The 14,517-nt window shown below is 31.3% G+C and overlaps 1 protein-coding gene across 1 annotated transcript in view; it reads right to left on the reverse strand.

Moving 5' to 3' along the window:
* LOC132945057 (neuropeptide Y receptor type 2-like) overlaps positions 1–14,517 on the reverse strand; it is a 75,218-nt gene that overhangs the window by 14,447 nt on the left and 46,254 nt on the right. The window contains exon 3 of the mRNA XM_061014677.1: positions 9,473–9,813. Within this exon, the coding sequence (XP_060870660.1) occupies positions 9,473–9,813 (341 nt within the window). The remainder of the gene's footprint in view (positions 1–9,472; positions 9,814–14,517) is intronic.

Genomic DNA, 14,517 nt, shown 5'->3' on the forward strand with positions numbered 1-14,517 from the left:
ACTATAGAAATAACTTTACATAATGCATATGAAAGTACCGATACCATATCTGGAAAGTTTAAAATACTTTAGAGTTAACAACGGGAAGATATTTTTAAACTCGAGTCTTATTGTACCTGCGATGTCGAGCTAACATTTTTTTCCCATTTGTTTTTTACTTTATGAGGAAGAATTTGGCATTATAAAATAAATATACTATAATAGTCTGTGACTAAAGTATACTTTTCTTTTTGAAATCGGGTTCATATTATAGTCACTAATCTATAAAATATAAATCAGTTTGGCCAAGATGTATATACAATAAAAAGTGTGATATATAATATATAAATGATTTGTTTTAAAAATATGTATGCAATACATGCAGGTAATAGTTTTTTAATATTTAACCATGCAACTATATTACTTGTAAATTACATTTTTCCTTGTGAAAAATTTCATTATTCACAGATTTTAAAAAAGGCATCCTGGTCTTGAAAGCGCATCTTAACTAATAATCTCAAATTAACTTAATAAGGTAATTAAAAATACAAACCTACTCGAGAGAAGTAATCGTTAGGGTACTTGGGATTATGCTCTGTAATCTAATAAACAACTACATTTGTATCGTTATAATTTATGATACCAATATTATCTTACAGAGTGAAAATATATATTGTTCTACACGAACTACGACGTATTTGATCAACTTCGGAGAATATCATATAGAAAGTTTGCTATTGTTTTTATAATAATAAAAAACCTACTAAAGTTTTTATTAGACGATGATAACGTACTACTGTTATTATCGAAGAATATATTATTTATTTTTTTTTTTTTGTAAAATGACGTGCTCAGCGTAAATCTTTTTTAAGTAAAGATTCCCTGCAGCGTATTTGGACGTGGCGTTTAGCGACAACTACCGGTCTGGAACATTGTCTAGACCAGAAGCCGTGCTGTCCGCTGTCCGCCGGGCAAGACGCTGCAGCGAAACCGTACCGAACAAGAATACATTTTTCATTTTAGATTCTGAGTGAAACGATGAATGTATTGATTTTACAATGATGTGTGTTTTTTTTTTTATTTTTTTTTTATTTTTTTTTTATTTTTTTTTTATTTTTTTATTTTTGTGTCTGTGTACACGATAAGTAGTCGAAATAATGCTTCGATTTTCGACTTCAGTATCTTGTTCGATGGGAAAGTGAATATCGTTGGTGCATTGGGGAGGTCAAAATTTTAATTTCCCAGTAGTTTTCAAAAGCGATGTGAAAAACAAAAGAAAAATTAAGGAAAAACGGGAATTTTTACGCAAAATCGATTTTTAACAAAATCGATTTTGGTTATTGGTGTAACTCTAAAACAAATGACCGTAGATGCATGAAATTTTCACTGGTTGTTTATATTTGCATTTTCTATACACAATACAATTTTGAAAATAATTTGACTTTTTTTGAACTGTTTACGGACATTGTCAGTTTTCAGTTTTTTTAAATTTTTTTTCTATAAATATCAATAAAATTTTATTTGTTGGGTAAAAAAGCTTGAAAATTTAATAGAAGGCTCCTAGGTTATTGTTTCAAAGGCAGATGAAAAAAATTAAAAATCCTTAGTCACAGTTTTTTTTTATACACGTTTAAAGTTCAAATCTTGAAAAAATACGGAAAAATCACGAAAATTTGCAAATTATTTTGAGTTAGAAATTCATAAAAAATTTTTCTTTTTAAATCTAAGATTTGAAAATCTAATACAAGATTCCTCATAAGTTTGTCTAACTTTATCAAAAAAAAAATTTCTACAAGAAAGTCAAATTAAATTTTTATGAGCGTTTTAAATTCATATTTTTACAACATTAGATATTCACTCGATTTCTCATGTACCGATTTCCTTATTTTCTTGTAATTCAAAAACGAATAACTGTAGATACATGAAAATTTCACTGAATGTTTATATTAGCATTTCCTATACACCATACAATTTTGAAAATATTTTGACACTTTTTGAGCTGTTTACGGGCATTTTCAGTTTTCAATTTTTTTAGTTTTTTTTTCTATAAATATCAATAAAGTTTTATCTGTTGGGCCAAAAAGTGTAAAAATTTAATACAAGACTCCTGATATATTTTTACAATAGCAGTTGAAAAATATTGAAAATACATAGGCACAGTTTTTTTTTATAAGCATTTAAAGATCAAATTTGGACAGAATTTATCAAAATCTCGAAAATTATCAACCATTGTAATTAATAAATTATAAAATGTTCAGTTTTTATAGCTAAGGATTGAAAATTTTAACAAGATTCCATGTAAATAGATAATTCGGTTACCAAAAAATCTAAAAAATACACAAGCACAGTTTATTTGTATAGTCATTTTAAGTTCAAATTTGGACGAAATTACATAAAAACCTAGAATAACTATTTTAGTTATTTTGTTGTGATTGTATAATATTATTCGTGGGCACTTGAAACTTCTAATTTGTAATATTTTCATCGATATATTATGATGATAGTATCACGGTTTGTTGTTGATGTATAACGCGTTATATGTACCTAATGGATATTGTGATATGATTAATTTGGAATTTATTATAGGTCAATTTTTTTTTTAATACCATAGATAAGTGTATAATATGTGTTATACCTAGACTGACATATCGTCTCCACTCAGAATCGTTTTTCTTATACAATGATATATCATTGAATTCAAATTTAATACCATCCATTATACAGTGACCCACTTGTAACCTACAGTACAGCAGAGTGACATCCACTTGCCCACCTTTTTTCATATTAAATATTATTTCACCATTATTCATTATTTTTATTAAAAAAATAATATGTCACTTATAATAAATAATACGATACGCACATCGTTCAGAAATTTGGTATTTGTTTTGTTTTCAAATATAATAATAATTGCTTATAAAGTATATTGATAAAACGTGTTAAATATATTTGAAATTAAATAGCGGTACGCACTAAAATGGGAAATTAATTAGCATAATGTTATAAGTCTTGTTCAAAAACTGTCAATTTCATCAGAATAAATCTTAAAATAAATCGTAATAAAATGTCTCACAACTAAAATAATATAAAAACTCTATGAATTTAAATGTATTAATAAAGATTTATGTCTTAACTTTAACAAGATTTTATTTTGTAGAAAGGAAAATATAATAAATGTATAAATAATAAACTTCCAGAAATCAAATGTCACATGATTTCAGTTTGTCTTCGTTGTAAAATATAAACAAATACAACTTTACAAACCAAAAGCTTCTTGCAACAGACAGAACTATGCAAATGTTGTCAAGTTATAATACCATAGAAAATCATTCCGAAATACTGCTAATAATAGTGTCAATAATATAAAGTGTTAAGTTTTAACATCCTGTATTAAAAATAATAATAATAATAACCTGTAAACAAAATATTATGATTGTAAAATTTTATGTGCGATAATAGCTAATCACCAGTGAAATGGACGACTAAGATAAAATATAAATAATAAATTAATAAAAAAAGATTCTACTTAGTAAAAACATTGTATTTATGGGGCAGTAATCGACAAAACTAATTAAACTTTCATTTGATGTTAGGTACATTAAAACATCTAAAAAACTATAAATTAAGTTTATATTTTTATCCTCACAATAGTTTGTGTTCTTATAATACTTATCACTTGTGCATATTTACACTATCGTATCAATATATCTACAAAATTATTATAAAAAAATATATTATGGTATAATATTAAATTTAATTCAAGATATTACCTATACTTATACGTTTGTACCTTAGTGAATAGAGTATTAATTCGAAATAAATTCAAATAGTTTCGAATAAACCGAATTTCCAATACATAATAATAAAAAAATTTTATTTTATGATTTATTTTACAAGTATAAAAACAAAATATTATTCGTGTGCGAGTATAGGGAAGCCGAATTCCATCTGCATTCATGTGTAAAGTTCGACTGTGCACCACTGTTGACGCCAACCGGAAGTCGTAGAAATTTGGTTTCTTCAAAACTTTACTCTCATACATTTAATACCTCGTTTACTATTGTTTGTTATGATCATTTATTTGATCACACATTTGCATTTTAGACATAATCTTTTTTATTTGAACTAATTTACTATAATAACGATTTCTGAATTCTGAATTTTCAATAAAATAAAAAAATTGTTTATAGCTGTTATTTAAATTATTACTTTGTCCAAGAGAGTCTTGTAAAAAAATTGAAACGTCAATCGTTGAACACAAGTGGTTTATATAATCAATAATATATTAAAATGTGTATTATATTATATTTGTTAATAAACCTAATATATTGTGTCGTGTCATGATTAGGTACCTACATGATTTTAAAATCGCTTGAGTTTCGTAATTATTATAACTTCGCAGAGCTTTTATCAAAACGGCGATGGCCCGTGGTGGGAAAATCCACCGGCTGATGGGGATTTCGTCATTTAAACCGATCGATCGTATGTGTTTGGCAACACGTATCGCAAATATTCGGGTCTAACCGCCCTATCTTTTGTCGGTCGGTGTCCGCGGACAATATCATATATTATTATTAAATCCGGTACACACGCGCGCACGCATCGACGCACATTGTTCGTTCTCAAAGTCAACTAGACGGAAAACAATATGAATCGATATTGCTATCGATGCGCACATGATTATACGGTTGGATTCTCGTTGGATATCGTGTGCCAGAATATATTGCATACTGCAAACTATTATAAATGTGAACACGACGTGTCTCTAGTATTATACACCTACAGGATTCCGACGCGACCTTCGAGCGCCATAATATCGGTAATAATATAAAGTTATAGATATTTTGATGACGTTAATTCAACCAGCGCGGCGTACCTATATGGATAACAATAATGCGTTGACCCGTAACTGTCGTTCGGGGAAAACCAATTTTAAATAATTTACAGTTAGGTTTCGTGAATGGGGAAAGGGAAAGATAGATAACGAGTGAGAAAGAGACAGAGAGAGAGAGAGAGAGAGAGAGAGAGAGAAGGTTGGTGATAGGCCAAGGAAAATAAACTAAAACGTTGATAATACTTATTTAGCTTATACGGCAGCTACACATAGGTTTGAAAGAGCCCTGCAGGTTTACCCTTGTGCCCGGAACGGAGTATACATAATACATATATAGAAAGAGAGATAAGTCTTAGACGAGAACAAATCAAATATCTACTCAAAAGACGCTTGGGCCTATAAATAAACGTACACTTTTTACGGGGGCACCGATCGCATTACCCAAAGTGTCGCCTCCGGTATACGAGGATATACATGCATAATCCGGTGTAGTTTGTCGCCGAGTCTCCTTTATCGTCTCGCCGTCGTCTCACTGGCTTATAATAGACCCTCTATCGACGAGTTCACCTCCGTTCATTTCGTGTGCACGTCCACACATTTCAAAAGCACGACTGCCGCAAGAAATCGTCTAAGACGGGATACGCCGATGTGCACGTCAACCCGTCTCGATTACATTTCCGTTCGCATTATAAACGCAATCCAGTTTTCATAGTATAACATCTCCCCCCCCCCTCCCATTCGACCATCGCACGTTCGGTTTTTCTTATCGCCAGAGGTCATTTCATAATATAATACGGCAAACGGGACGCCGTTTTTTTTTTACAAGTCGTACGCGTTCTACCGTCGACCACCGCGAGGAATATGAATATTATCCATTCAATTTCTTTCCGATACGCTTATAACGTTTAAATGCTTATAATCCACCGCACATACACTCGCTTTACGGCATATAAATGGCATGCTAAAAGCTTAGGTCGAGAACCCTTTTTTCCTAAAATGGTATATTTAGAATAAAAAAAAGTGAATATTTTTCTGACTTTCTGACCCTAATGCCGTCGGGAACCACAAATGACACCCGAGTATTCAATCTAATCCCTACATTTAAATGTGGACCCCTATAAACGATGAGGATTATGTAAAACAACAAACACGTATATCCCCCTCCCCCTGACACTATCTGGCTCTCACTCTTTCTATCTCATACACACACACACACACACACACACATGAAAATATTAAGCATACCCTCATTATATATTTTTGTATCAGCAAGATGAAGCAATAAATGTAAAATCTTTATTTTCGCTATGGAACAAATAAAATAAATTATTGTACTGGGTTGAACATTATTTAGGCACGGCCATTGTGTATACCAGTATCCCAGTAGGATTATTTATTCACAGCTATTGTGTAATAATTTTCATCACGCCGAAATTCTGTACCTATACCAATACAAATTTTACAATAAATAAACTTGTGAAAGTTATAAATATTCAGGTTTCTTGATTTCTGAATTACTACAAAATAATTAAAATGTATTTTGTTAATAAAACCAATCGTGCTGCATTAAATTGCATATTATTGTCGGAATATAACGATTGTTTTTGCTTTTCACCCAGTGAAACCTATTAAAATTAAAATGTTACCCAACATGGAACTATTTGGGCACTATTTCTACTCAGAAATTATATAAGTAAAAGAAACATACACCGCGTGTAAAACCGATACGTCCATGCTTCATTCAGACTCTAAGACAATTCTTGTTCATTTTTAAAAATAATAATGTACCGATATTAGTTTTGAATGATTTAACAAATTAATCAATCTATTTTTCCGAAGAATAAAATATTCAACATGATTTGTATTTTCTGTTAAATATTTAATGAAATCAAGTAAGTGGCGGATGTTGTTCAATCCAAAATAAGATATTATAAAATAAATACGTATTTGAATAATAGAATTTTCTAGATGATACATCCAGTGAGACTTATGACGGTTAATAACTTTCAGAGGTACCTATATAATATATTCAACAGAACATTAACTGACGTTTCATATGTTAAAACTAATAGAATAGTATTGGACAGCATATAATGACTTTAATAATAGTTATATTTCTGTATCTTATTGGCTGGAATATATTTTCTGATTTCATATTTTGTTTAAATTATTCAAGAGAACATGAAGTTTCGATGAATTTCGACGCAGGAGGAAAAAGTAGATTTCTTTTTGTGTAGGTATTGTCGTTTTCATATGACACACGCCAATATAACAAATTGTTTAGATAAAAATGCAATAACTTATATTTAGTTCCCAGTCACGATATTTAATATACCGATAATAGCACGAAAACCATCAATAATATATATGATAGATATTTTTGTATTGTTGGCTGTTGCGTCTTTTTTTCATTATTATTATTATTATTACGTTTGGTAGAAAATCGACATTTCGCAGTTCGGTTTCAGTTGAAAACTTTTGATCGGGTCCATTGGTTAGAATAAATGTCACACAATCTAAATTTTGTTTCGGTCTGTGCACAGTACATGTTGTACGGTCTTAAAAATTAATGACCGTATCTAGGTCGAGTAAAAGAGCTTTATATGTTTTGAATTTTGACCTAACACGGTAGTATTCCACACTGAGGACGCTGCTATTATTTTTGTGTTTGTTTTATTACGAACGGTGGCTGCCATTAAACATCTGTTTCCGACGTTTTATTGTTGAAAACTACGAAATGGCTCAGCTATGGTCATATTTTGAATAAGTAGATGAAAACTTGGAGGTCTTTCAGTAAGCTTTTCAGCATTATTTACGCCTATGAGTTTATTCCACACACATGGCAAATGTTAAATAATCAACTCCGTGGCCGTGCCATTATTCCCGACACACCGATTTAGTCACTTAATAAGATGTTCGTAATTTATTGTTGTACGTAAAAATTTTGAAAACGATAATAATAGTATAATATACAGTACATAATATAGAGAACATGAATACCTAGTTTCAGAGTTATCAACATTGCAGTGATTTGTGACAGCCGATCCGTGTGACAACAAGGCCAGGTCTCCCTTACGTAATTTCAAATCCTACTCATTATTATTATTTTAATTAGGTACTACCTACTTCATAAATAAAATCAATTAAAATCACTATTAAAAAAAAATTACATTCCATAACATAGAATGTCTGTTATATTATGTCTATAAATAGCCTAAAAAGAGCCTGAATTGTATCATTGGTATAATCATTTTTTAATTACAACAAAAAAACAAAATCAATTTTGTCAAAAACTGGTGTTGCGTAAATAATCCCGTTTCCTGTTATTTTATTTTTGTTTTTCCCGATTGTTTCGAATAGTTCACAGAATTGTTTGACCCTAAAGATACCGACTAAATTCAATTTGCTACCAGAAACCAGCCTTAAAGTTTAAGATTAAAGAATATTTACTGCTTCAAAAGGTATGATCAACGAAAAAACACCACATGCTTGTTTGGTTAACTTTATTTAATCAATACATTCGCTCCGCTAAGAATCTAAAACTTATATAATATTCTGGATAATCATGGTGATTATAAATACTCTCTAAAATAAAAAAATAGTAAACGGTAGTTTAAATAGTTAATGAAAGTATGAAGCCATTAAAAATAATGATGATGACTAGTTCTGTGAGATAAACATTACCGTTACTATTATCATGATTAAAACAAACGACAACGGTAATCTTTGTTGTTGTTTAATGTATATTTGGGCACGTTATTTTCATTTTAATGTATTTTATACAGTTTTGTTATGACATGCAACGTGTTTTACTATGACGTAGTTTTATTTCAAATAAACGTTATTCAAATTCACCTGATCTGGCGATTATTCAAAGATTGGTCTACATGGACTGTTACAAAATTATAATTTTTTCTCGTGCGAATACACCCGAAGACAAATTAATATCATACGGCATACACCGTCCGTCAACTAGCAGCTGTGTACCCCAAAGTTAAGCCGCCTAAGTTTTTACTCTAAACGGGTGAGTGATTATGTTTCGAATGGGACAAAAAGTACTCGAAAATACCTTTCAAGAACTTGTGATATAACGTTTGTGACTTTGCTACGCGAAGACACGCTTTGCACAGGGTTGAATATCGTCTAAAATGGCTTTAACAAGAGGTTTATGATATATTGCGCTGATATTAGGCTAGGTCAAGAGGTCTCCAAACTTTTTTACTAGAAGGCAATATAAAAAGAATATTTTATAATATATTTTATAGTTCTATGAATATTTAAAATGTTTGGGTTTATTGAAATGCAATGCACATATTATTATTAGTCCAACTTGTCGACGATTGTTACGACACACCACCGTGGTTGTTTAGATAAGTGTAATGAGAAATGTCAGTGTTGTGTAGCATATTTTTACCGTACCTGCTTCGGAAAGAAAATTATTGTAGTTATGTTGAACCGATTTAATAATAGCATGTACGTTGCACTTAAAAAAAACCCTAGATAAAAAAAAAAAAAACATAAGAAATACATGAGGTGACGGGAATAGTTGAGTTTTGGATTATTATTCGTTGCAGTAGGTAGTTACAGTGGGCCGGTAAAAAACTCGTCCATGGGCTGTAGTGCAGAGACTCCCGCAGGGTTAGGTCGTGGCTCACTCACCTCGTCTACAGTTGATCTCCTTGGACGGGACGGCCGGATGTTTGAGGTGCACTGTGAGGTAAGACGATATCTTCAGGTGGATCAGCGATATGGTGGTGAACGGCAACACAAACTGGGCGACTGCCAGTCCGACAGTGAACGTCTGTTGGGCCATGTGGTTCGGCCATTTCTCGACGCACGCCTCGTACAACCGGATGGGTCCGACGTGCACCTCCTCGACGTTCTGGTACAACAGCAGCGGCACCATGGCCGCGAACGACACCATCCAGATGAGCACCAGCGTCTTGGCCACGCTGCACCGGAACACCGAGCCCCGGGGGTTCCGGACGATCGTGAAGTACCTGCCGGACGAGACGAAAATAAATTTATAATCTCTCGCTACATATTAGGTGCAGCATTTAGTGGTGGTGGTGGTGGGAGTGGGGTGCAATAGACTTTACTGTAGGTATACATAAATATAGTGTACGCATATACAACACCTAATCAATGGTATTGACCTGATATTGTTATATTATATAATACAAATGGCAAAGACGGAGGAAGGGTGTTGAAACACCTACCACCCCTCCCTCCCCAAGAGATACGTCACTGACTGTGGCGCCCAGAACTCGCAATATCAGAGATTGCATAACCTATCCCAACCTGGATGGACAAAAATAGAAACGGAAAACCTAATATTATATTCACACGCGAGCTGTACTAATGCCAAAACGACAACGAGCTACTTGTAACCTGTGGTGGCGTTCATTGTCAGTTTGGATTTGGTAACCATTTTTTTTTTTTTTCGTGAACCATACATTTTATTCGTACTCCGTGAAATAAAGTACACGATGTTTTATTTTGTATTATTTCATTTCAATAACGGGACTAAAGACCCGGAAAACGTACGGCTCTATACCGACGATAAAATTAAGATAATCGTCCGCGGTAAAATGTCGACGATTCGTGATCACGACGACGTGATGTACCGTGTGCCCAGCGACAGGTGTCGTACGATAGGTCTGCTCGAGGCCTGTGTCAATTTGTCCAAAAACGAAAAAAAAACCCGTTTTCATGTAAGTATTGCATAATCAATTTAAATTATGACTCGTCCACTCGTGTTGTAATATATTTAGAGCTTTTTCCAGCGCAATCGGCTGCAAGTCCGTTCTCCGCCTGAAAACGTTCTCTCCAAGCGACCAAAACATCAGCGCCTGCCAGCTTTTACGTTTTATCCGTAGTTGTAAGGTTCGGTATTATTTTTGCTTTTACGGTGCGACGAATCAGAAACAGGCTTTTATCTTTTATTTTTTTTTTTTTTGACACGAGTACAAAAATATAGGTAGTATGCACTTCACTTTTGCGCGTTCGCGTTTATATAATATGTACTTTTTTTATTATCGATCGTAATTAAAAACGTCATTACACGCTCCAACAATGCGCACAGTAGCGATAACTTCGATCAATACCGTTCGGGGGACTGACAATATTTTAATCAAACTGTTGTGCCATGAAATCGTAAACAGAGGGGGAGGGTTTTTTTTGTAAAATATTATATTAATTAATTTGCTATAATATACCGAGAAATATCCCTATTTTTTTTTAGTAATACCTACTTGTTAGGATTGTTACGTAATGCAATGACGATTACACAGTTATCTATATTTTCATAATAAAATTTATGTTTCAGAATTTTATATTTTTATTTCCACCTTTTTTGTGATTTTACCAGTGCATTATTATCATAAATCTTCAATTAGTAAGTAAAAAGTTTATTATTGAATTAAACATTTTGTAAAATAATATTATTCTGAAAATAATCAAAAGTAAGCGTTAATTAGTAACTTTTATAATAAGTGAATTACATAATATACCAAATTATTTAATGTTTAAATTCAAGTGTATAATGCGCAGAAACAACTTGTTCAATATTGTACTCACCACTAACACATTCGTATTCATCAGTTTCCAGCTTTCACTACCCACAGTTTTAGTGTAGTTTTTAATTAGTGCAAACATACGACTTTTCGTATACTTGAAGCTATCATTAATTTTTATTACAGTCCTCTACAGTTTTATTAAAACAAATTTATTACCTAGCTGAGTTTTAAGGTTTACAGTACTTTCTTCTATAAATATCTTAATAATCATATTATAAAGACTATTACTATTACTAATATAAAACATATGCTTTATGGATTAAAATTATGACCACACATTAGTTTTGTTTAATATTGTTTGAAACCGCAACTACCTACTTATAAAATAACAAAAATAATTTTATATAATTTTTCATAGTTTTTTTATTTTGTTTTATATGTTTTATTGATCGTTAAATAAAATATTTCTTGTTTAATGCAAAAATATGTTATTAAAACACCACTATATAGTTTAAATCGCGTTGAAAAAAAAACTAAGTATTTTTTGGGGATATTTTTAAAGAGTATTCAGAATAAATAATAATAATAATTATAATAACTATAAACTATATAATTTCGTTACTGATTGCCTTTAAATTACACTTGTGTGGAATACCTATTGCCGAAGTCGAGAAACAGTGTAGAATATCTCCGCTATATTATAAAAGGCGTGATTAAATTTATTGGTTATTTTTCCATGAATTATTGAATGGAACCGTTAAATGTCCTAAGCTCTTGAGTCTTATTGGCCTTAGAGTCCCTCCAGTCAATACTAGGCATAATTTCCTATTTTATATTGCACCAAGTAATCGTAATTTTATTTTCCATAGTCCCATTAGTAGAATTTTACATTGCAGTAACGAACATCTATCTGAATTTGATTTTTTCATTGATGATAGTTATGAATTGAAATAATATTGTTACTTGGTTCTTATTTCTATATTATGTTATATCTAACCTATGTTAGATGTAATACACTACCTGGCCTCGCTGGCATTAGTGTCGAAAAACAACAATACAAATAAATTAATAATTTATGTCATTTCAGAGGGAACGTAAGAAAAAGTTTAAGGTACCTATTCACCCGTTTTTAATGTTTATATGCGGTTTACGGCATTCCATATGATGTTATATATATATTTATAATTGTGGTTGCAATAATAAATATTCCATATATTTTTATACATTACTGTTTCTTGATTAAAACTCCATTTCAGACACATATTTTATCGTTGTTTATTAAATGTCTAAAATATATTCATATTATATGCTTTAGCTATTTCCAATTCTGCTTGTAACTTAAGTCGATGTTACATAAGCCTGAGTGCTCCTTACACGGAAGAAGACTAACCGGAATGTTTCATTAAGGTGGGAGTGAAACTTTTTTTGAGAGCATTAACCTCATCACAGTTGTTCTTAGTTTACACCGTTACGCTCCCTTTCAGCACTCTTTTAGTTTGCGTAACCATTTTTTCTTGTTACATTTTTCCAACTTTTTGCATAATAAGAGGAGAGTCTACCCGGTGAAACAATATTGTAATGTATTTCGAAATCTGTATATTTTCAAGTTTTACGTCATACCAAGAAATAGTAAACTACATAGCAGCATTCCAGTTTTTAAAATAAAAACAACAGACTTGGAGGATGTGTTGTGTGGAATGGCCTAAGCATAATTTCACATGAAATCAATCATTTGGATCTATAACAGTCAATCCAACAATATTATTTATTCGAACGGTGTTTAAAAATACCTTTAAAAATATTATTATGATTTTGAAAAAAAAGAAATTTGTATAATTGTATGTTACGGTATTATAAACGTATTGTTTTATATATAAACGTTTGTGTCAACCGGGTTAGGTTAGGTTGGGTAGCTGTTATACCGTGGAATTGGTTTTTGCCAGAATTAACTCGAAAATTAACTCGGATATAAACCATGTAGCTCGCCATAGCTTAAATGAGAACCACTACAAAGAATATGTTAACAAAATATTTGTCATAGTTTATTTTACGTGTGCCATTTTGCACATCCGAAAATAAACACAAGTAATTGGTTTTTAAACTGTAAATACATGATATCGCAAATTATCAGACAGAAGAACCACATCAAAGTGTAAAGCAAATAGAATTTCCTGGTTGTGTTCCTTTGTTACATACACACACACACACACACACACACACACACACACACGCGTATATATATTATATTGTATAACCACTGCCATTTGCTTATACAATACACAATCACATAACTACTATAAATAGGATTGTTACCAACAGAATTAATTGTACAGTTGCGATGCGCTAATTAATAATAGCTTGTATAATAACATGTGCTGGAGGTGATGTACAAAGCCGTTCATATTCAGTGGTGGTGCAATTTAGATTAATCCATTGTAACTTACCTATTAGTTTCTCATAAAATAAAACGTTTATGAATGTAAGTGTTTACAATCGATATTTTATTATGTTCTCGATCTTGAATGTAACCGTGATTATTATATTATATAATATGCATATAATAAACGACGAGAAAATAATATTCTATCGATAAAATGTTGAAAAATGATTAAATTAAATAATTCATTTCAAGCTTACGTTATATTATCACATTTTTGTGGTTAGTTAATTGTATGTGAAAATATAACACATAATTCACGACGATTTAACCATAAATTTTATGTTTATTATAATATTGGTGTAAACAATTTATCAGATAATATTTTGTGTTGCGCGATATTTCGCTGTTATAATCACAATGGATACGTGGAGAAATACAACGTTTTATCTGGCATTCTCTAAGAGTTCATTTTCATACATTTCGAAATTCAGGATTATTATATTTTAATAGTGTTAATTTATGAAGTCGAGACAGGATGATCAAAGTAACCTACATTCCAAACGAAAAAGTTTTATGAAAGCCTCCGGTGTTTAATGCGAATCAATTTATTTTGTACATAATAATTCTGCGAGAACCTCACATATCGCATGTGTTCTAAAAATATCACGTATTGTATAATATTATTATTTCGTTGATTTTCTCACAAAACCGAAATGATAAATAAATATAAAGTGTGTGCGCATGGATATAAACGACATTGTTGCACTATATATTTTCATAAGGCCATAAAATATTTTTTCATCTCG

This window comes from Metopolophium dirhodum, chromosome 5, assembly GCF_019925205.1.
Source record: "Metopolophium dirhodum isolate CAU chromosome 5, ASM1992520v1, whole genome shotgun sequence".
Classification (NCBI taxonomy): domain Eukaryota; kingdom Metazoa; phylum Arthropoda; class Insecta; order Hemiptera; family Aphididae; genus Metopolophium; species Metopolophium dirhodum.